General features: G+C 38.7%; 1 protein-coding gene across 3 annotated transcripts; it reads right to left on the bottom strand.

Annotated features, from left to right (window-relative positions):
* Positions 1–8,607: 8,607 nt before the first annotated feature.
* On the bottom strand, positions 8,608–11,267 carry LOC135705050 (small integral membrane protein 14). 3 transcript variants are annotated; one of them, XM_065226607.1, is made up of 5 exons: positions 11,116–11,267; positions 9,444–9,565; positions 9,322–9,367; positions 9,109–9,254; positions 8,608–9,045 (listed from the first exon to the last, which is right to left on the bottom strand). In XM_065226607.1, exons 2-5 carry the CDS (start codon positions 9,513–9,515, stop codon positions 9,007–9,009), a joined length of 303 nt encoding a protein of 100 aa, XP_065082679.1. In that variant the 5' UTR covers positions 9,516–9,565; positions 11,116–11,267; the 3' UTR covers positions 8,608–9,006. The 3 variants fall into 3 exon arrangements, with proteins under 3 accessions (XP_065082679.1, XP_065082681.1, XP_065082680.1); XM_065226609.1 differs by lacking the exon at positions 11,116–11,267 and adding an exon at positions 10,414–10,435; XM_065226608.1 differs by lacking the exon at positions 11,116–11,267 and adding an exon at positions 10,246–10,328.
* Positions 11,268–25,108: the final 13,841 nt, after the last annotated feature.

Raw genomic sequence — 25,108 nt, 5'->3', positions numbered from 1 at the left:
GCTTCACCGATGACATTGACATCATAGCACGGAACTTTGAGACGGCGGAAGCGCTCATCAGACTGAAGGCTGAAGCTAGGCGGATTGGACTTGCCATCAACGCATCGAAGACGAAATACATGAGAGGATGAGGTTCTAGGGACGACAATGTTAGCCTCCCACTCCGAGTTCAGATTGACGGTGACGAAATCGAGGAGGTTGACGAGTTTGTGTATTTGGGCTCACTGGTGACCGCCGAAAATGATACCAGCAGAGAAATTCAAAGACGCAAGGACGCTCCGGTCGAATAAAATTCGCCGCCGCACGAAGTTGACTGTCTACAAGACGCTGATTAGACCGGTGGTCCTCTACGCCCACGAGACCTGGAGGACCAACGCGCCCTTGGTGTTTTCGAACGGAAGGTGTTGCGTACCATCTACGGTGGAGTGCCGATGGAGGAGGCCAATGAACCACGAATTGCACCAGCTGCTGGGAGAACCATCCATCGTCCACATAGCAAAAATTGGGCGACTACGATGGGCTGGGCACGTCGTAAAAATGCCGCACGAAGACCCAGTGAAAATGGTTCTAGAAAGCGACCCAACAGGAACAAGAAGAAGAAAACTTTTTGTTCATTGTCTTCTAACCTTTTTACATATTGTACTGTTAACAAATTCTATTGCTATTCTTATGGGAATTTTTATCAGCTACAACTTTGCGCAATATTGTTTTTCAGCCAAACATTAAATTAAATAGCTATTAATTGTTTAAGAGATTGATAACCTTATGGCATGATCAAGCAACTGTTTTGTGGGCAACACTGTATTCTGCAGTGTGACATAGTAGTTATGATTTTTGTCCTCTATTCTACGCGCTATAAACACCAATGTTGCCTGCTGAACAGTTGATTGAGCATTATCATAAGACATCAGTGACTTGAATCATTAATAATTTTTGTTCCTTACATTTGATCGAAAAGTGGTCTTCAACAAAGTTGTAGCTGAGATTTTCAACAAGTTCAGCTATCATTTTCTAAAGTAGAGTGAACTGGTGAATTTTGAGATCGATATGACCCGAAATTATGGTTTCTCCATAGTAATTCCCATATGAACTTCAAATGGTTTGTGCCAAGTCAGTTTCTCACTAAATGAGTTCAAATTTTGGCAGGCTAATCAGGGCCCGATTTGGAACCGTTTGAGCACTGTGGATCGAAAATTTCAAATTTTGCATCAGTCTAGTGGAGTGGGTTGATCAGTAGTTATTCCAAAGGCCTTCAGTTGATCAAAGATCAAAGATCTCTAGAATGTAGCAAGGTCTAGAAAGATCACGTTTCATTGTTTATATCTCCAAGCATTCATAATTTTAAATGTCGTATCTCAGATGTTCTTTCAATATGACAGGCTGATTAGGAAGTAATGAAAAACACTAATTATCGGTGAAAGATTTCAATAAAGTCCGTAGAGAAATTTTTCAATTCTTCATGTTGAACTAGTACTTTTCTGAAGATCTTCAATTATTGATCAAAATAAAATTAAAGACTTTTAGATATCCTTTCAGACTTATATTGAATTTGTTTTTTTATTAAGTTCCAACCTCGCTCGACTATCAAGATTGGGTCTGCTCGTTGGCGGTCAAACATCAGTGTGAGCGTTTGTTTTTGTAACCTGGCTCGGGTCCAACCTGGATAATAAACAAATTCGTTATTAGCTTGTTGATTAGTACTTTTCAACGGTTTTCCAGCTGATCGATGATTTAAGAAAAGGCTATTGGATATATTTTCAACATTTCGTAGAATTTTTCGAAGTTCGTAAAACTTTTTGATTATCTTAGAACTTCCTCTAACGATTAGAAGGAAAGATATCAAACCTTTCTTAAGTTAACAAAACTTTTCTGAAGTTCGTTGAACTTATCCAAGTATGCAGAAGTTCTCTTCTTACTGTAGTGTACCGGTTCGCTCTGTATAACACTAACACATTATAATGAACAGAACACTCTCTTGCTCTCTTCGGAGACCTTCCTCACAAACAAATGAATAAAGATCAGTTTATCTTCAGATACAAACTGCAACTGATGTGTTCTTCTTTTATATTGAAAGTGGTCTTAAACTAAATCAAGCAGTAGACAGAACAGTGTCGACGAGGATTTAGAACCAATAATTAAAAGCGTGTAGTGCTGTAAATCAGTGTTGTATCACTGTGAGCAGAATAATTTGTTAAAAAAAGCAGCGTTTATCGAGCTGTGTAAGACCTAGAAATCCGTTTCTTAGGCTTCTGACGGCTGCCGCTGTAAGTTTCTGTGAAATTTTAAACTGCTTAGATTGTTTTAATCCAGTGAGACATATCGTACAAGTGTGTAGTGAATTCAGTTTAATTAATGCTATTCTGTTGTTCTACAGTTTAATCTTGAAGGCCACTGTTGCGGGCTAGAGATTTGTAAAATCCCAATAGAAAACCGACGCCAACAAGAAAACCACGCTAACATCGGCCATCACTCGAACTTTCTGGCGTCATTGTTAATAGTAGCCATCACTGAGGTCATCGATCCAAATTGTTTCATCCGTTAAGACGCAATCGTCGTCCGCCACTCCGCTCCGCCACTCCGCATTGCCACCTCGCTCAGCCACAATATCGGGTAAGCCACCATCAACACCACAAACCGTGAGAAAAACAGCAGAAACTGTAATCAGCTATCTAGTGAGTTCCAGTGAGATCGCTGTAGGTGCTCGTTATTTTCATATGCTGACCCGTCTCTGTGAGAAGTGAGAAGAAAGCTAGTGAGTAGTGTGAAACGATCGTGTTGAAGAATGGCAACCTTTATCGGATCCGTTGAACCTTTCATACCAGGCACGCCTTTTAGCGATTATGCCGAAAGGTTGCAGTACGTGTTTAATTACAATAATGTGCCTGAAGCTAACCGGAAGTCATTGTTCATAACTGTTAGTGGTAACGCGGTTTTCACGGAATTGAAAAAGTTGTATCCAGGTGTAAATTTAGATACGCTTCAATACGATGATATTATCACTCGTTTGAAGGACCGGTTTGATAAAAAAGACGGAAAGATGGTGCAAAAATCTATGTTCTACGACAGATGCCAAAGAAGAGATGAACCGGCAGAAGATTTCATCCTAGATGTGAAACTTCTCGCAGAGAAATGTGGTTTTGGTGTGATGAAAAACGATATCATTCGTGACCGCCTAGTGTTTGGTGCTTACGATAAGAAGGTTCGGGAGAGGCTAATCGAGGAAGAAGAACCAAGCCTTGAGGAGACCGAACGGATTTTGATTGCGAGGGAGCAATTAGCTAAAAGCACTCAAAGACTGGAGCAGCCTACTGAGCGGGTGAGCGCTATTGAAAGGCTCGGTCCCCGCAGTCGTCGAGATCAACCCAGGAACAATGGTCGGCGAGAAGTACACCCAACAGCATTCAGAAACGATCAGTATAGGAGCAATTATCGTAGCCGCAGTCGGTCCAATTCGCAGCAAAGGTGGAAGAATGTGCTGTGCAGTTATTGCAAGCAACGTGGACATGTAAGGAAAACGTGTTTCAAGCTGCAACGATCGCGCCAATCCATTCGTTTTGTGAACAGCGTTACCGAGGAGGAGAAAGGATACAACTTTAAGCGAGATGACCGTTCGGTAGCGAAAGACTCGGATGAAGATCTGGTCTGTATGTCTATTACATCAGGATTACAGGTAAATGAACCGGTGTTTGTAATGACTGTTATTAACGGAAAGGGTTTTCGAATGGAAATAGACAGCGGATCAGCTGTTTCGGTTTTGAGTGAGCAAAAATATTTAACAAATTTCAATGATCTACCACTGTTGCCATGTAAACGGAAACTTTCCGTTGTGAATGGAGCTAGACTCAACATATTAGGTTACATAAACGTGTGTGTTTCTTTGAATAATGTGACGCGCAATGTAATGCTAGTAGTGTTAGAAGGAAGTAACAGTTTTATACCATTAATCGGCCGAGATTGGCTTGATGCTTTTTATCAAGGATGGAGGGCTCAATTCTTAGATTCTGCTTGTGTGAATAATGTGAAATCCAATGACGAGAAGGAAGTGATACTTGATGATATCAAACAAAAGTTTGAGAAGGTTTTTAGTAAAGATTTTTCAAATCCGATTTCTGGTTTCGAGGCGGATCTTATTCTTAAAGAAGATCGCCCTGTTTTTAAAAAAGCTTACACTGTACCATTGCGCATGAAAGAGAAGGTCATCAATCATTTGAATTCACTTGAGAATAGTGGAATAATCACGCCAATTAAAGCAAGTGAATGGGCATCACCTGTTATAGCTATAGTAAAAAAAGATAACGACATACGTCTTGTAGTGGATTGTAAGGTATCAATAAATAAATTGATTGTTCCGAATACATATCCACTAGCTATAGCACAGGACATTTTTGCGACATTAGCTGGAAGTAAGGTTTTCTGTTCGCTAGATCTGGCTGGGGCTTATACCCAATTGCAGCTTTCAGATAGCTCAAAACGATTCATGACAATTAATACCATAAAAGGTCTCTATACGTATAATCGTCTTCCTCAAGGAGCAGCTTCATCTGCTGCCATATTCCAACAGGTCATGGATCAGGTGCTTCAAGGTGTTGAAGGAGTTTCGTGCTATCTGGATGATGTCTTGATTTCAGGCAAGAATTGGGTGGATTGTAAAAATAAGCTGTATCAGGTGTTAGAACGATTGAATGATGCAAACATTAAAGTAAAGCTTAGTAAGTGCAAGTTTTTTGTTGAAAAACTTTCTTTTCTTGGTCATGTTATTACCAGTGAGGGTTTGTTGCCAAATCCAGACAAAGTTGACACAATTGCAAACGCAAATCCACCTAAAAACCCAACGGAACTGAAAGCTTTCCTAGGACTCATAAATTTTTATGGGAAGTTTATACCTAACCTGTCAACAAAACTGAGCTGTTTTTACAGTCTTTTAAAAAAGGACACCAAGTATATTTGGACTGTCGAATGTAATGAAAGGTTTGACAAATGTAAGAAATTTTTGCAGACACCTAGTGTTTTGGAATATTTTGATCCTAAAAAGCCACTAATAGTAGTTACAGACGCGTGTAATTATGGGTTAGGTGGCGTATTGGCACATGATGTTGAGAGTCAAGAGAAACCAATATACTTTACCTCTTTCACTTTAAATGATGCGCAAAGGAAATACCCAATACTTCATTTGGAGGCACTTGCGGTTGTAAGTTGTGTGAAGAAATTCCACAAATATTTATATGGTCAACATTTCGTAATTTATACTGATCATAAACCCTTGCTAGGAGTGTTTGGAAAAGAAGGTAAACATTCCATTTTCGTCACACGCTTACAAAGGTTCATAATGGAGTTATCCATATACAGTTTTGAAATTAGATATCGACCTTCTCGGAGAATGGGGAATGCAGATTTTTGCTCCCGTTTTCCTTTACCGTGTGCTGTACCTGGAAACCTGGACAGGGAATGCATAAATAGTTTAAATTTTACGACAGAACTTCCTTTGGATTTTCATCTCATAGCAGAAGAAACTGAAAAAGATGGCCTACTATAGCAGATTATAGATTATCTCCGTAAAGGTTGGCCAGATAGAGTTGATAGAACTCTAAAAGATGTTAAAGCCCAATCACATGACCTTGAAATATACTCTGGTTGCCTGCTATTCAAAAACAGAGTAGTTGTGCCGAAGTCACTACAACAAAAAACCCTAAAATTATTACACTCTAATCACGATGGTATTGTGAAAATCAAGCAACTCGCTCGCAGAACTGTGTTCTGGTTCGGCATAAATGCGGACATTGAACATTATGTTAAAAGCTGTAATGCTTGTAGTCAGACACTAGTCACACCGAAGAAAAAAGTGGAGTCTTCGTGGACGCCGACGTGTCGACCGTTCAGCAGAGTGCATGCTGACTTTTTCTATTTTGGGGAAAAGATTTTCTTGGTAGTCGTTGACAGCTTCTCAAAGTGGGTAGAACTAGAGTATATGAGGTACGGTACGGATACAAACAAAGTTATTAAAAAGTTTTTAAATATCTTTGCAAGATTCGGTTTACATGATGTTCTGGTGACCGATGGAGGACCACCTTTTAATGCGTCTGAATTTGTTAATTTTATGCAAAAACAAGGAATAGTTGTTCTCAAAAGTCCACCATATCACCCTGCAAGCAACGGGCAGGCGGAGAGAACTGTACGAACAGTAAAGGAAGTTTTCAAAAAGTTTCTGTTAGACTCTCGAATGAAGTTTACAGATGTGGAAGAACAAATGTGTTATTTCCTTATAAATTACAGTAACAGTTGTCTCACCAAAACTAGTACGTTTCCTTCGGAACATGTGTTTTCTTATAAACCGAAGATTCTTTTGGATCTAATTAATCCTAAGAACAGTTATAAACAGAACTTAGTTCCCCGTCATCTGGATACAATTGAAAATTCGAATCCTGTACTAGATCGGGTGGTTCCCCAAATCGACAAGTTCAATAACTTGAAACCAGGAGACAAGTTATGGTATCGGAATCATCGCCCAAAAGATGCTGAACGCTGGTTGGATGCTACGTTTGTAAAAAGAATATCGATTAACGTTTTTCAAATTTATATTAACGGAATTATCAAATCAGCACATCGAGATCAGTTGCGTTTGAATGAAATCAAAACGTCAACTAGAAACTCAATGGTAAAACTTAGCAATAAACGACGTAGGGAAGATGACGATGAACCTGATTTTTATGGATTTCCTGAAGAAACCCTTTCTAACCGTTCTGCAAATGGAACGTTTAACCATAATTCTGAATGTTCAATTACAGGCATTGAAACGGCGCCGGTGGTGTAGTGGTAAGCGTGATTACCTCTCACCCCAGCAGGCCTGGGTTCAATCCCAGTCGGCGCCGCCGGGATGTTCTGAGGCATAACATCTCTGATCACGCCTTCCTTCGGATGGGAAGTAAAGCCGTTGGTCCCCGGTTCATGAGTTGATGGGTCGATAGGTAGGGTCCAGGTGTGGGAGCTGCCTTCCTGGCACGTCGGTAGCATTGGTGCTCAGCACGGAAAACAAGATCGACGGAAAAAACAAACCAAAGGAAAAAAAAAAAAAAAATACAGGCATTAGAAGGTCCGAGCGCATAAGGGAACGAAATCAACAAGACGGTTCTGGGCATGCTGTTTCGAAGAATTTAGTGAAAAGAAGAAAATGTATTCAGGCATTACGTGCTGTCGAATTAATCGATTGTTAATTGAATTTTACGGTTGTAAGAATTTTTGTATGCATGAAATAGTAACAAATTAGATTCTGTAAAGAATCTTGTCGAAGGATGGAGGACTGTAGTGTACCGGTTCGCTCTGTATAACACTAACACATTATAATGAACAGAACACTCTCTTGCTCTCTTCGGAGACCTTCCTCACAAACAAATGAATAAAGATCAGTTTATCTTCAGATACAAACTGCAACTGATGTGTTCTTCTTTTATATTGAAAGTGGTCTTAAACTAAATCAAGCAGTAGACAGAACACTTACAATTATAATCAAAAACAAAAACAGAAAGGACCACAATTTTTCAGCAATGCGAATCATGAAAACATCAGAGCAGATACCGCACTTCTTCGGCGGCAAAAACGCTGCAGACAGCGAATGCAAGAAAAACCTGCACTCCCCTAAGCCGCCATGCTACTAAAATGCGACGAATTTTACGCCGCGGATAAATAGCGCCATTGTGGGGGAGCCTTAATGATGCACGCCGCCGATCAAAGTCAACGGCGTTCGGTAGTTTTCACACCGCCGCCGCCGATGAATGGACCGGCGAACAGGTCTGGTCCGTATTACCCAGTTCGGAATGATTCATTGTAATACAAAGAACTTCACAATTAAAAATGAAAACAAACTGCACCTTTGTGTGATTTTGTTATATTTGCATCATCTTTCTCACATATTGTAGATTCTTCACTAAAAAAAAAACATCCGAATGCTAAACTGAAAAAGACCGAAACAAGTCTCACATCAATTGAATCCTAAACGGTAAGGTTAAAAGAAATAGATTCGTCCCAAAATGTCTTTTGTGTCAGAACATCTGAACCCATCATAATTGTTTGTCTGTGTGTGTATGTTTTATATGATTACTGTAAAGTGTAAAATAAGAAAATATAACAGATAAATAATATCTTACGGCTAGTTTTCTCCCTTGGAATAGGATAGGGAAATATATTTCTGTAGATACTATCAAATATATTATATCACGCGGCGGACGCGAATATGCTGCAGCTCAACACGCCACCTAGCGTCAGAAAGGGTAACCTTTTATTAAACTTCGGAAGTGACCCTTGTGATGGTTTTTTTGTCATTAGAATAAATACATTAGTTCCCTTTCTGACGCAAAGGCGCTCTTGCTGGCCCAGAATCGTGTCCTCGAGAAAACGAAACAGCGGATCATAGTGTTACTAATATAATACGTTTGATTCTATCGACCATTATTTACCTGTTGTTTGTGTGCCAGTGTGCAGTTGGTTGCTGTTTGCAGAGATTATGTAAGTTTGTATATTTTGTGAAATATAAACGATTTTTTAGTAGTTGTTTCACAGCAACTAGAAGAAAACTAACTTTAAATAAACAATTTTTGATTTTCTTTAAATATTAACAAAAAAAAAATAAAAAAATCCGTAAGTGCACCAATCGCTAAAGAATGCTCAATTGTAAATAATTGGAATAAAGGCATAATTAATAACCCACTCGGGGTACTCGCGAAGACCAAAAATAGCAAAGAACGAAAGCCACCTATCGACTTACCAAAACACAAATATTCCACAATTAGATATCAATTTCCATTAGTTTTGTTTTAATTTTATGCCTACGATCCTCGTTTTACCTAATACAATCAATAATTCGGAAAAACCGATTTTTGTTACGTTTCAAGATTTAGCTTTCCGATAAATGAAAATTGCGGACCGAATGTCCGAATGTTAACGAGACTGCCTAGTTAGAAATTTGCGTTAGGAAAGAAAATAACGGAAAATTCCGGTAATTGGTTGACGATTCTATCAGTTGACTGCCGGTGGTGCACCATCGTTGTTCGGGCCCTGTCGAATCGTAATTTTGCGTTAAATTCTAGTGAACAGGTAGGTGCAATTTTGCCGACTTACCCCATTCGATGGCGGCAGAGCTTTGTTCAGGTCGTTCCGCCGGCGGAGCGATGCTGGCCGCATCACGTACAATATCACAGCAAAAATCATGAACAGCATCAGCATGAAGAAGTTTCCACTGACGCCCTGGTTCGGTGCATTGGGCACTAGTTTAGGAAAGATGAGAAGGGTTAAGCAATTTGTCATTTACCATTTAGGATTCTAGGGACTTACAATCAATGCACTCGTTGTCCGTACAGTAGGACTGGCCATTACGCAGCTGAAAGTGGGAAGATTTTTTGGAGTTAAGGCTGGAAGTGGTGGTTTATGCAATGATTTTTTAAATTGGTACTTACAATCGATAATAACCGACGCATGGCCATCTCATGGCTCCAAATGCACTCACATCCATCGAATTCGTCGCTCATTTTGGCTTATTTAGCTTGGAAGGGTTAGCGAGACAACTAGACAGGAACACCTGTTGATGGAACAATACAAATCACTATTTGGTGGTCGGTTTCAACAGGATCATCGGGTCTTGCGATCCGATTATTCAACTCTAATGTTCAATTTCAGGACTATGGCGAGAATTTAACATTTGACACGACTTTTTCGGCACAGTTGCATCGTTTTCGAAGCGATATTATAAAACAAAAAATATTCTGTAAGAATATATGATCTTCACAAATGTTAAGTTTGATTTGTATGGTAAATATCCGAATATATTAATTTATCAGTCATATGCTTGAACGCATTACAATTAATTTTGAAAAATATATGTTTAATACAACATGAGAGCTTCATTTTCTGAGCTAATATCTGAGTTTTCATCTTAGGAGCGCTAAGACAGTGATTTTTGCTAATGTAATCGCACTTATTTAAAATAGTTCCAGTGCACCAAACTTGATGAAATGTTTAATATCGGCTGCATTTTTAATGCATATTACGAATATGAATTTACCTCCATACCCTTAAAGAACCTAATTAATGTTCTGTAAATGTCATATGCATTCTACCTTGATCCTACTGTATACAATTATTGTAAACGGGTGTATTTACTCTGTGTCTGAGCGTAAGTTTACATTCCTTTTCAATTTATTTTATTTTTAAATTAAATGGATTAATTAGATCACTTGGTCACTATTGTAATGACTTTACCCCTAAAATCCACACTAAATAGACGACTATCAAACACAAATTTTCGTTCTGCGTATTCTTCTCGGTTGGACGATCGTTTTCTGTGCAATTAAACTCTCTTTTCAGTCTTCCAGATATATACAGAGCGATACCTGTGACAAACTAATAGTCCGTAGTGTAAAGACATACGTGGTTTTCCAGCATTCGCTGCCCGAGCAGCTGAACAGCAACAAACAGAAACTGCACACAATCACATGCAGCAATATGCTATGTAGTAGCGTGTCGAAAGAGTTATTAACTGTCTGATAGGAGCGTTTTTACGATGTACACAGAACCATCCACCCACACAGTGTGCAATTTTGATAACAGTCTCAAAACTAGGCAATAACTACTAGAATGACTACCTCCTTGACTCTCTGTAGCGATCGCCGATTATCTGGAAGCGATTATGTCACCCAGCCGAGTTAGATTAATTCACACTAATGCACTGGACGTCTGGAAAGAGAGTGGCGCGATGATGGTGAAAGCCACCCAGACCCAGATGTACCGTAATGATTCTCAATGTAAAATTTGCGACATAGAAAACCAACCTCAACCTTGTAGATGGTCGCCTTATCAAAATATTTATGTCGCCCCAGCGGACAACGACAAATCCACGCTCTCAAACATATTTTGCTAATGTGGCAAAAATATATCATTTTGCGCTAATATGGTACATACCTACATCGTAACATGTATACGGGGAGATTGAGCACAACAACACAAAGACACTTTGATTTTGATTTTTTTTATTTTGCAGGGGGTGTGTAAATAAACAGTGCGCCAGAGGTTTTCCCCTGTCTGGTGGCGTCGTTCTAGTTTTTCTACATTTCCCAGCATCACTTTACTTACCGAAGGCTGGTTACACGATGCGTAATTTCCGCACAAAAGAATGAATGAATGTCTGAAGGTGATGATTTCGTTTTGCTTTGATTTGCTCCGATCGTTTGCGACACAAAATTCCGAACCCTTCCACTTTTCTCGCCAGACTGAATTTGGTTACTGGGTGGCTGGTTGACGGACGGAATGAGTGAGTGCTCGCTGACTAATGCAAGCAAAAGTGTCGTACTTGCATGGTACAACGTCAAAACAGATGAGAACTCACGACCAACGTTGCCAGAACCTCGGCCAGAACTACTTTTCGAATTTCGGTTATAACCGTATACACTCAAAAGATTTTCACATCTAAAAAGATTAAAAGTTACGCTAAATCGCAACTCGACTCCAGTCGAGTATTAGTACAAGACACTGAAGAAGTCTGCACATTGTAGACGAAATACGCGTATCTGTCAAGGATAAGCATATAAAGTAGTGGAATTAAATAGAAAATACTAATCCTTCCCGCATAAACGCGAACCATAAATGGACCTTACCTAAAATGGTTAAAAAAAATTTATAATCCCTGCTAAACTTTAACTGAAATGGTTATGGAACATTACATGAACGTTTAATGATAAAGTTTCAACCTTATGTATTATGGTTTTTTGGAACTGGACCTTACAAATAATGGGTTGTTAAGAACCATTACCATTCCAAATTCTTGTTTTCTCCATACATTTTCAGAAAGAGAACTATATAAGAACGTTTTTACTTATGATTTGAGAACATTAATGGTAATGGTTATGGTAGTCAGTAAGGTCGATTAATGGTTTTGTATTATCGCTCAACTTTACGTGGAATATATCGTAAATTGGTAATCAGTAAATTACAGGCAACCAATTCGCGATATATTCCACATAAAGTTGATCGATGTTACAAAACCATTCGTGGACCTTACTGACTACCATAACCATTACCATTAAAGTTCTCAAACCATAAGTTAAAAGGTTCTAATATAGTTCTCTTTCCGAAAATGTATGGAGAAAACAAGAATTTGGAATGGTAATGGTTCTTAACAACCCATTATTTGTAAGGTCCGCTTCCAAAAAACCATAATACATAAGGTTGAAACTTTATCATTAAACGTTCATGTAAAGTTCCATAACCATTTCAGTTAAAGTTTAGCAGGGATTATAAACAATTTTTAACCATTTTAGGTAAGGTCAATTTATGGTTCGCGTTTATGCGGGTTCTCTCTCTCATTATACAGGTATTCCACTAAGACGCCCACATTCATCAGGATTTAAAACTTACTTGTTAAGATTAACGATCGAAGGCAGACTTTCCATACGGAGAACCTTTTTGGCTAACAACGATGTAGACTGACAGTTTGAAACGTGTACTACACACACAACAATCAAAAACAGGTTTAAACAATTTTATTGGTTTGATTTAAATGGGCTTCTGTATTAATTTGAAACTTGTTTATGAACTGAAACAAATAGAAATTTTGCATTGAATAATAACAAAATATTTTGTTGGTTTACGCCTCAGTGTTTTTTTCTGCGTGTCGATTTAGCGTGACATAATTAATGCATGGGCCCTAAACTGACTTGGCACAAGCCGTTTGAAGTTTATATGGGAATTACTACGGAGAAACCATAATTTCGTTTCATATCTATCTCAAAATTCATCAGTTCACTCTACTTTAGAAAATGATAGCTGAGCTTGTTGAAAATTTTCTCAGCTACAACTTTGTTCAAGACCACTTTTCGATCAAATATAAGGAACAAACATTATTAATGATTCAAGTCACTGATGTCTTATGCTTATGCTCAATCAACTGTTCAGCAGGCAACATTGGTGTTTATAGCGCGTAGAATAGAGAACAAAAAACATGGCTACTATGTCACACTGCAGAATACAGTGTTGCCCACAATACAGTTGCTTAATCTTGCCATAAGATTATCAATCTCTTAAACAATTAATAACTATTTAATTTGACGTTCGGCTAAAAAATGATTTTCTGCAAAGTTGTAGCTGATAAAAATTTCCATAAGAATAGCAATAGCTTTTGTTAACAGTACAATGTGTAACAAGGCAAGAAGACAATAAACAAAAAGTTTTGTTTTCCCATAGTAATTTCCATATAAACTTCAAATGGTTTGTGCCAAGTCAGTTTCTTATCAAATGAGTTTAAACTTTCGGAGGCTAATCAGGACCCGATTTGAAACCAGTTGAACACTGTGGAGCGAAAATTTCAAATTTTGCATCAGTCTAATGCACATATATAATCTCCTTGTTATCGATTTGCATCGCTGTTTAAAGAGAGTTCGATACACACACAACAGATGGCAATGTTTATATTATTTATCGACATATTCGACATTTCATCGGAAGAAGCAATCTGCCGGTAAATGAACGAGAAGACCGATGGCCGCGACGCAGCAAATGTTCACCATTGTAGTTCTTCAAGGTTCACGTCTATATATTTAATAACCCGTGATAGCATGCGCGGTGGGATTCTCGGCATTTGAAACCCAATGAGGAAAATTGATACCTTTTTTACCTCTATTACACCTACATGGTTATGACAAATAAATATTGAATTCATGTATGAAAAAATTTACAGAAATTTCAATACACCACATACTAGAGTGTGTTTGCTGTCGTTGATAAGCTCATCAACAGCAGCCGTGGACCCGAAGATTAGCAACCAACAACGAAATCAGTACGCCGCAGATGGCATGGGATCGAATTAAGCAGATAAAAAATCACAAATAAAATCAGCAGTTGTGTATCGATATTTTGATTTTACAATAGAAATCGATATTTTGATCTGGCAACACAATCGATATTTTAACATTGGTAACGATTGGTGGCAATATTTTGAGAAAGATCTTTATAAACGATTCACGATTAGACTTTTAGCATCTTTACAACTATTCATGAAATTGTTACGATCGCTATCGATTTTTCTTATGAATCGATCTTGCACGTTGTATAGAAAATTAAAGAAAATTAACGAAATGGTTGGTCGGGATAGTATAAAAAAGGAATATTCTTGCAATTTATACATTCGATTTATTTGGAAGAGTGCATTGTTTTTGTTCTATTTTCATTTCAATATTATTATTTTAAATTATCAAGTTTTCTCGAGATTAATATATTTAACATAAATTAAAAACAATTATAACAGCAAAACAGTACAATAGGTCGTGAACTCTCCAGTAGGAGTTTCTGCAATGGATATAGAAGAACATATTGCGATTCCTAACGGGGACGGCATGACTACCAATTCCATTAGCAACTGCTGACTAAGGCTGTGAACCATTTGCCGAGTTAAATTTAACTCGTGGTTAAAAGTGACATTTCGAAAGTTATTTTCTATGTTCGAAAATCCCCGTGCTGTCGATCGGCCGGTTTTCGAGCCACGGTTGTCAAAATTTAACTTCTTGTCTGTCAGAAATAACCATGCTCGGATAGCAGGGTTAATCGATAACTTTTCATCTGTCAAATTTTAACCAAAAGTTAAAATAATCCACCAAATGGTTCAGAGCCTAAGGCTGTGGTCCATTTGGTGAATTTTCACTTAAATTTGACACTTCGAAACTAAATTATAATGTTCGATAATCCCTCTGTTGTTGATCGGCCAATTTTCGAGAAGGTGTGTGGCAAAATTGATTCCTTGTCTGTCAGATATAAGTCTGCTGGAATAGCAGGTTGATTTGGAAATTTTCCATCTGTCAAGTTTAAGTGAAAATTCGCCAAATGGAACACAGCCTAAGGCTCTGAACCATTTGGTGGATTATTTTAACTTTTGGTTAAAATTTGACAGATGGAAAGTTATCGATTAACCCTGCTATCCGAGCGTGGTTATTTCTGACAGACAAAAAGTTAAATTTTGACGACCGTGGCTCGAAAACCGGTCGATCAACAGCACGGGGATTTTCGAACATAAGAAATAACTTTCGAAATGTCACTTTTAACTACGAGTTAAATTTAACTCGGCAAATGGTTCACAGCCTAAATAAACAAGCTGAAGTTTCTGTTCTTCAACTTCCTCTTGTTGTCAATCCGGTTGGTGTTTACAGGCTCGAAGTAGTGATGTGCATCGGTCCTGATAATAGTACAACCAACAATCAATACGAAACTAACGATTTTAAATTGGCTCACTACTTGACTAGCCTATTGGTCCCAAGCAAATCGATTAACGCACCCCATTCTAGTCAAAATTCTAGTACTACACAATGTTTGTTTTGATTCGCTATGAAAGTTTGACAGATAAAATGAGGGGTTATTCGATTTTCCTATGTTTCGAGGGGTGAATCGATTAGCTTGGGACCGAAGATAGTACCAGAGCTGAGCCAAAAAGTTGAGCACATTTCTTCGGGACCTACTAGTCTTAGAGTTACCTCTATGGTACAACGGTTTCTGGTGATTTCGGTTCTTTTCACACGGACATCTCCTCCATGTAGTTAAAAATATTCACCTGAATTTGAAAAAGATTGAGTTCATTGATTTTTTTATGATGCATGATTATTCAACCCTACCTGAACCTCGACCTGAACATGCGTGCCGGTTCTACATTCGTGTACACCAAGATCCATGCTGCAGAATCGTGCTCCCAGTGGCAGCGGTAGGGACGCAGCAATAGGCGCAGGATAATTTAATTCGAAAGAACTTATTATTGAAATGTCCTGCAGGACCGCTTTTCACTCGATATAGATTGGATGTCATTGACATGACACTTAAAATGCACGATCCGTGAGTGAACCAGTTGGTAAAATATCCGTATCAGTACCAACTTCTAGGTAACCACTTCCTGCTGTTCTGATTCAACTGGTTCCGTTGTTTGAACTGACAGAGATTTTCTTCGGTATAGATGCATTTACCGCTAGTTCTGATCGTCCCGGTTCTTGTTGTTCGGGCTCATCCAATGGTGCCTCCTCTGTTGGCAACAATTTGTAAAAATCTTGAAAATAAAGGGTAAATATTTATCATTTTTATCATGATGTTTGTTACACAGTATTTAGCTGTTTTTCATATTATTTCTAAATAATTCAGCAACATTTATTCTGCTCTTTAGATTAGCAAACGACCTACCGAAATAATTTAAAATCATGGTTTGAAGCAGGGTTTGAAGCGAGAACGGTACGGTTTGACTAAAGAGCCTGAATTTATAAAGAGACGATATGTCAAAATTGGAACAATCGATTATCTGTCAAAGTCATAGGAAAAGTTATCCCAATTCAGGCTCTTTAGGTTTGACATGACGTGCGTACTTTGATATACATTGAATGCATTCCTCCCCGTATATCTCGGCTTTAGTATAATTATGAAGTCATACTTTATTCTGGCCAAAGTATAAACATTGGTAAACCATAAAAAGCTTAAATTTAATCTTTCTTTGAAAAGTAATAATTTTGAGTGTACATGAGACTGATGCAAAATTTGAAATTTTCGCTCCACAGTGCTCAAACGCTTTCAAATCAAGTCCTGATTAGCCTCCCAAAATTAAAACTCATTTGGAAAGAAACTGACTTGGCACAAACTATTCGAAGTTTATATGGAAATTACTATGGGAAAACCAAATGTTTTGTTCATTGTCTTCTACCCATTTTCTATATTGCTTTTTAAAAAATTTCAATAACTATTCTTACGGGGAATTTTCTAAGCTACAACTTTGCGGAATTCGTTTTTCAGCTAAATGTCAAATTAAATTGTTATTAATTGTTTAAGAGATTGATAATATTATGGCATGATCAAGCAGCTGATCTGTGAGCAATACTGTATTCTGCAGTGTGACATAGTAGCCATGATATTTGTGCTCTATTCTTCGCACCAGAAACACCAATGTTACCTGCTGAACAGTTGAATGAGCATAATCATAAGACATCGGTGACTTGAATCATTAATAACTTTTGTTGATTGAAAAGTGGTTTTCACCAACGTTGTAGCTGAGAAAATTTTCTACAATCACTATTATCATTTTTAAAAGCATAGTGATGTGCTAAATTGTTAGATAGATATGAACAAAAACATAAGTTTTCCCATAGTAATTCCCTTATAAACTTGAAATGGTTTGTGCCAAGTCAGTTTCTTACTAAAGTAGTTTAAGGGAGGCTAAGCAGGACTCAATTTGGAACCGTTTAAGCACTGTGGAGGGAAAATTTCAAATTTTGCATCAGTCTAGTGTACATCCGTTAACACACTGAGGCTGTGTTCCATTTGGAAAATTTTCACTTAGATTAGACACTTTGAAAATAAATTAAGATGTTCGAAAATCCCTCTGTTGTTGATCGGCCGATTTTCGAGAGAGCGTTTGTCAAAATTGATTTCTTGTCTGCCAAATGGAGCACAGCCTGAGAATAATAGAGTAGTAAATCAAACAAGAATGAACACGGAACCGAAAAACTAACCAAAATTAAGTTCTTTTCACTCATCTCCCATGTTCCGTTCAATAAGCTAATTTTCATTAAACCGCTTATAGTACACGGATACGAATTTTGTTCATTTGTATCAAAAATATAAATATTCATACTCTAAACATATTAATTATTCAAAGTAATTTGAAAACATGTTTAAAGCGAAAATATTTATTTTTGAATTAAATTCAAGGCATGTTTATTTCAACAATATCAAAATCAATTGTATTTGACAGCTTCTGTCACCAACGTGTCTGTGTTTGACTGACGATGATCGGTTTCTGTACGTGACGAATAAGAATGGAATTATTCTCCAGTGGGACCTGGCCAACCGGAAATGGTTGGCGGAGACAATAAAGACGTAGAAGATGGCATTTATTTCACTAGGCATTTCGCATAATCTGAAGTTTTTGGTAGTGACCAATGAGATCAAGAGCTGGACGAAGCGACAATGGAGCTGGTGATACTCTGATAGGAAGAATTCCCCGAAGAATTCCCATCAGTTATATTCGTGTACGAAAGATAGGACTGGTTCCTGGATGAGATGTTCTACGTGGAGACATTATACAGTCATCAAACGCCGGGTACCAGCATTGATGCCATGTCTCGAAAACGTTGCATTGTGGAAAAATCGCATTTGGTTTACAACTGTCTTTCCAGCTTGAGTGTGTCAAGTTGATCGGAAACGAACGTTTTGTATTATCGCGCATTGATGATTTATAATAATAAATAAATATATATTTTTTCTTAACATTAAATACGTTTAAGATAAATTCTAAAATCATGTTTAAAATAAAAATATTTATTTTTGTTTACAAAGCTGTCAAATCAAACAAAAATATTCACGTTTATTTTCAACTCGAATATTTTTAAAATAAACATACAATGATTTTTATTTTAAAAATTGATATCACATGACTTTGAACATAAAATACGTTTGAATCAACCTATTTTATTTTTGTGGCCAGAACAAACTGAGTTTACGTTTATTTTTACCTCAAATATTTTTATTTCGATGATACTTTTTTCTGTGTGTAGTTTACATTTGACCAACGGGTGGAAACTAACGATTTTAAATTGGCTCACTACTTGACTAGCCTATGGTCCCAAGCAAATCGATTAACGTACCCTATTCTAGTGGAAATTCTAGTACAACACTATGTTTGTTTTGATTCGCTATGAAAGTTTATTAGATAAATTGAGGGGTTCGTGGATTTTCCTATGTTTCGAGGGGTGCATCTATTAGTTTGGGACCGAAGAGAGTTCCAGAGCTGAGCCAAAAAGTTCAGCACGTTTCTCCGGGACCTTCTAGTCTTAGAGTTACCTCTATGATTTGACTATGGCAAAATAATTGCTTTCTCGTGAGTATTTTCTACCCAAAATTAAGTTCAATTTACTCAAATTTGAGAATATCTCATATCAGGCATAACATTTGATAACGGCACAAAAGCATTTGTACACAAACTTTCTAAGGCTCTTTACACGCGAACCAAAGTACGCCCACGCAAACCAATACCAATTTCGGAAAGGTGATAGTTGCCCTTATCCGATGATGTTGTTGCTATGCGTGGGCGTACTTTGGTTCACGTGTAAAGGGCCTTAGAAAGTTTGTTTACAAATGCTTTTGTGCCGTTATCAAATGTTATGCCTGATATACTCACTATTAGCATAGAGGTAACTCTAATGCCTTGTTCAGACTGGAGAGTTATAACATGTTATAGCGGTTGTCAAATAATTGCAACACAGAAACCACCATCAAGATAGCGCTATAACATGTTATAACTCTGTAGTCTGAACGTACTATAAGACTAGAAGGTCCCGAAATAACGTGCTCAACTTTTTGGCTCAGCTCTCTTCGGTCCCAAGCTAATCGATTCACCCCTCGAAACATAGGAAAAACCAATAACTCCTCATTTTACCTGTCAAACTTTCATAGCGAATCAAAACAAACATTGCGTAGTACTAGAATTTCGACTAGAATGGGGTACGTTAATCGTTTGCTTGGGACCAATAGGCTAGTCAAGTAGTGAGCCAATTTAAAATCGTTCGGTTCGTATTGATTGTTGCTAGTAGCTTATTGAACGATAGTCATGAGAAAATCGAATCTCTCGTTCCGTTTTTGACAACAACAAAAAGTGAGAGTGGGATGCAAAACTCAAAATTACCCAAAATTAAGTAAAAATAACTAAAATTTATGGTATTTTTTTTTCTCTGTGTAGCTTTTTTGACGTCCCTAATAAACAAATTCCTTAAACGAACTGTATCCCGGAGGGGTAAACTATCCCAAAAATGGTTTTGATGATGCCCTGAGTTCATCTACCGTTTATTTGTTTATTTGGTTCTACATCAACAGACTGGGTTCTAATGATGGATTAAGCAATAAAGGGCGAACACGAAATTATTGCGACACATTCAACAGGGCATAACTTTTTTACCATTGGGTAAAAATCAACCAAATTTTGCACACTTTCTCATTGATGTGTATTGTGTACATGCTGTTAAACTCGAAGTCGTGTTTTTCGATTCAACGAAAATGGAGGTGAACCAACGCGAGTTGAGAGAACAAATTCTTTCCAAACACCTGGAATTTCATGGTCATGTCGCACCGGCAGTTGGGAAAAATGTTGAACATTCACCATTCAACCGTCTCCAGAGTGTTGAAGCGGTTCCAGGAGCGGTTGACGTTGGACCACGGCAAAGGAGCTGGAAGAAAACCGGGACCGGAGAACAAAAAGACGGAGGGAAAGGTGAAGCGGATGATTAAAGCAAATCCCAACGTCTCAAGCCGTGATTTGGCTAAAAAGATCGGCATGTCGCAGAGCTACGTCCAGAATGCAAAGAAGAGAGCTGGTCTACATACATACAAGGTACAGAACTTCCCAAACCGCGATGAGCGGCAACAATCGACGGCTAAAACTCGGGCACGGAAGCTCTACGAGAAGATGCTGACAAAATATGACTGCTGTGTGATGGACGACGAAACGTATATAAAAGCCGATTTTAAGCAAATTCCGGGGTTGGAGTTTTTCACCGGCAAGAGCAAGTTCGATGTGGACGACAAATTTAAGAAGAAGAAAATGTCGAAGTTCGCCTCCAAATATCTCATTTGGCAGGCCATCTGCTCTTGCGGACTGAGGCGTGAGCCTTTCGTGACAAAGGGCACAGTAAATGGCGAGATCTACAAATCTGAGTGCCTCGAGAAGCGCCTTTTGCCGTTCTTGCAGCAGCACGACGAAGCTCCGCTATTTTGGCCAGATTTGGCATCCTGCCACTATTCTAAAAGTGTCCTGGAGTGGTATGAGGCCAATTCTGTCCATTTTGTTCCAAAGGACATGAATCCGCCAAACTGTCCGGAGCTGCGCCCGGTGGAGCAGTACTGGGCAATAATGAAGCGGGAACTTCGGAAGAGCAAGAAGACAATCAAAGACGAGAAGGACATGTTAAGAAAATGGAAAAAAAGACTGGGAAACTGGTACCGGATGACACTGTAAAGACTTTGATGGAGGGCATCAAGCGAAAATGCGTTCAATTTTACACTCAAGGCTCCATCGATTAACTTTTCTTTTGATTTTTGAAGTAAATATATGTATAAAACTACCCTAAAATTTTGGTTTGATTCTAAACATTATAAGAAAATTGGCATGACATTTTCGGTGTCGCAATAATTCCGTGTTCGCCCTTTACTAGGAAATACAATATAGTCAAGAAGTAACAAGCTGCAAAGGCCGTGAAGTCCAAGTTAATTCCTAATTTAAAAAAAAACATATCACGGAATCTCTGACGCAGTGTCTCGCGTGCCAAGTGAAAATCAAATAAGGAGGCAACACGTTTGAAAACCCTTTGTAGCCCAATGATACTATAGTTTGAACGACGAAAAGGTATCCTCAGCATTGCGTTGTTACGGAGTGCTAGTGGTTGAACGTTAACGTCGATTTGTTATAGAATAGACGGACAATCGTCGTATCTCTTCGACTCCACAAAGGATCCAGGTGAATTAACTGGCACCGACTTTCGTAGCTTGGAAGGCGATGAGGATCCCTCCAAGGCAATCGTCGAAGGGCAAACCAGATGAATCGTCGTTGAATAGACTCTACTCTTTGTACACTGTTTTGGTAAGCAGTATTCTAACACCGACCGGACGAGGAAGCAGTAAAGCGACTTCAAACAGTAGATGTCCGTGAAACTTTTAGCTATCCTGAAAATGAAACCGAGCGTTCTGGATGCCTTGTCGATCACGTACGAGATATGCTGGCTGTATCTGAGTTGACAATCTAAGATGACTCCCAGATTCTTAATGTGATTTACACGATGTACGTCAACGCCTTCTAGGATATTACCATAGAGGTAACTCTAAGACCAAGGTTGCAAAGACTCATTTCAGCTAAAATAATGTTTTTCAGAATAATAAAACCAAAAGATGGTATGATGGCATGTTTTACTTGTAACTTAAAAGAAGAGGTTACAAAGTATGCGTTGGAAACATAAAACCTGTAAATTTTGCTTTCTATGAGTCACAATCAGCGATTTGCTGATCGCTGAGTGAGTGAGTGAGTGAGTGAGTGAGTTTGTGAAAAATCGCTGATTGTGACTCTCATGAAGTGAAATAAACAGGTTTAATATGTCAAACACATTCTTTGCAACCTCTTCTTGTATCCTACCAATTCAAAATTTGATCATGGCATCTAATTATTTCATAATTTAGAAAAACATTGTATTAGCTGAAATGAGTCTTTGCAACCTTGTCTAAGACTAGAAGGTCCCGAAGAAACGTGCTCAACTTTTTGGCTCAGCTCTGGCACTCTCTTCGGTCCCAAGCTAATCGATTGTTGATATAACTGAATGTAATTGGATGTTTCTTCCGTGAGAACGTGATTACTGAACATTTTGTTTGATTTACAACCATGCGGTTCAGTTGGCACCAATTAGCAAAAGCGTTGAGTTGGAGTTGGAGAAGGTGGCAGTCTGCGATGGCTCGGATTCGGAGATAGATTTTAATGTCGTCTGCGAACGACAGTCGTGCACCGTCGAGGACGAAATTGACGTCGTTGAAATACACAAGAAATATCAACGGGCCGCGGCATACCCGAAGTGGCAGGGAACAAAGGAGATCGGCAGTCGTCGATTGCAACTTCCAACTGACGATCAGATAGATAGGATGCGAACCATCGTAGGAGACTGCCGTTTATACCGAGCCTATCCAGTTTGGCGATCACTATAGGATGGTTCAACTTGTCGAAGGCGGCTGATAGTAGACCGTCCTGCCATGAAACCAAGTGCTGCTTGAAGTAAGACACTAATGGTTCCATAACGACCAACTCGAACAGTTTAGATATGACACACAACTATGTGATGCCGCGATAGTTGTCGATGTTTCTTTTGCATCCCTTCTTATGCACTGGAAACATTTCAGCTGATTTCCAGCAGGAAGGAAACACCCCACTGGAGAGGGAAATTTCGAACAGAAGGCAGAGAGGAGCCACGAGGCTATCGATGTGTTGCTTGAGAAAGACGCAAGGAACTCCGTCAGGTCCAGGCTTAAATGAAGACTTCAGTTGCGATGCCACCCTAGTTATCATAGCGAGGTCGATATTGATAGCTGCCAAAGATTGACCAGACATTGTAACATTACTGGCTGCTAGAGAAACGTGCTCGTCAGGTAGGTTCTCATCCGAGAATACACTCGCAAACTTGGTTGAGAACAGATTGGCAAATGTCGTGAGGGGATGAAGCTTCTTCGCCGTTCAGTACCATAGTCGATGGAAGGTCAGACTCCTTTCGTTGCTCATTCACATAATTCCAAAAAGTTTTCGGGTGAGATCGAAGCTTCCGTTGAACACCTCGTTGATAACGCCGATAACATTGGCGACTGGTTTGTTGATACGCATGATTGATCCTCGCATAATGGTCCTTGAGTTGTAGGGTGTGGTAGTTGGTGTATTTTCTTAGCGCGGCTCTTTTGGAAGACTTGGAGTTCACTTGTTTGCCAAGGATGATGATTACCTTGTTTAGGGACTTTTTTCGGATCGTGTCGCTCAATGACGTAAGCCAAAATATGCGAGATTGTTTGGGCAGTAGCATTTCGGAAATCGTAGGAGACCTCTAGGGGGTGGAATGACCTCAGGAATTTGGTTGCCTTCAAGTGCAATAACTAAAGGAGGATGGTGTGGAAAAGTCTTTATCAACGGAGAAACAGCCATAGACAAATGCGGAGCAGTATCCTGAGCGGTGACGAAGCAAAGGTCTAAGCTACGATTGTTCTCATTAATCACGTGGTTGATTTGCTTCAGAGTGGCGATACTGTAATGATCCAAAAGGCTTACAGCTCCAGAGTGAAATGTAGAACGGTCGTGGTCCGGATACAGGAATCCACCGTAAGATGATCGCCAAGAAATTGCCGGTAGATTGAAGTCGCCAATGATTATCATCTCGTCAGCAGCTGTAGCGATCTCCATTATAGCTCGAATAGACTGTGGGATTCAATTAGCGTAGAGTCGCGGAATTAGCAATTAGCGGAAAGTAAACTACACACAAAAACAGAGTGCGGTCAGTGAGCTTAATGGCAATCCAAACTTGTTCCACACAATTCCATGAATCGTTTTCGATAACTTTTGCCTTCAATCCAGAGCCGACCGCTATGAGAACGCCTCCACCAGTAGATTTGCGGCTGTTGTGCGGATTCCGATCGCATCGAAAAACCTCGTAATCGGAACCAAACGCTTGATTTGACAATGTGCGAGTATCGAGCCAAGTCTCAGTGAGAGCGATGACGTCGAAGCAACGATCCGAAACCGCTAAGCGATAATCATCGATGTTGGAATTCATCCCACCATCGTTCTGGTAATACATGCAGATGGCCTGACTGTGACGATAAGCAGCCTGGCGGGGGCTGCATTGCGATCTAGGATTGGCAACGACATCCGGCAGGGGATGTTCCAAGACAGATCTTGAATTATACTCTCCTGAACATCTGAGCATCTACGTCATGAACATTTTTAATCTATTCTAATTAAAAAATAAATAATGTAAATTTCTACACTATAAACGCATTTGCTACAACAGGTTTGAGAGGTATTTGTTTGTTAAAAACCAAATGTTCAGCAATGAAATTTGTTGCTATTTTAGTTTGTAATAGATTTAAAATAAAATATCTCAACATTTTTAAATTATGTTTTACCGTGTATATTTTATCAACGACGTTTTTATGCTACGATTTATTAATAGTATCGAGCACGCCATTTGGAAAAAAAAAATCTAGATAATCATTTCAAAAGGTCCTATCTGCATTGATCGATTCTCTTCATCGACTTTCTCTTTCGTCAATAACTCAGCTGCAAAACTTTCCCTGTTGTATTTGACGCTAGATAAGAACCTTCTTTATCAAACTATGTGGTAGAATTAGCGCGAAATCTGTTTGCATAGCAGTGGTTATGAAAAGAGAAAGTCGATGAAGAAATCGATCAAAGCAGATAGGACCATTTGAAATGTTCATCGAGAAATGTGATTAATAATTATTGACCACAACAACATTTATATATTATTATTAATTATGCAAAGTTTTATGCAAATCGAAGAAGATTGAATCAACATTTCCTTTTTTT

Source organism: Ochlerotatus camptorhynchus, unplaced genomic scaffold (genome assembly GCF_037179485.1).
Source record: "Ochlerotatus camptorhynchus isolate MF236.1 unplaced genomic scaffold, CSIRO-AGI_Acam_v1.1 ptg000257l, whole genome shotgun sequence".
Lineage (NCBI taxonomy): Eukaryota > Metazoa > Arthropoda > Insecta > Diptera > Culicidae > Ochlerotatus > Ochlerotatus camptorhynchus.
This window is presented reverse-complemented; position numbering and strand designations above follow the sequence as displayed.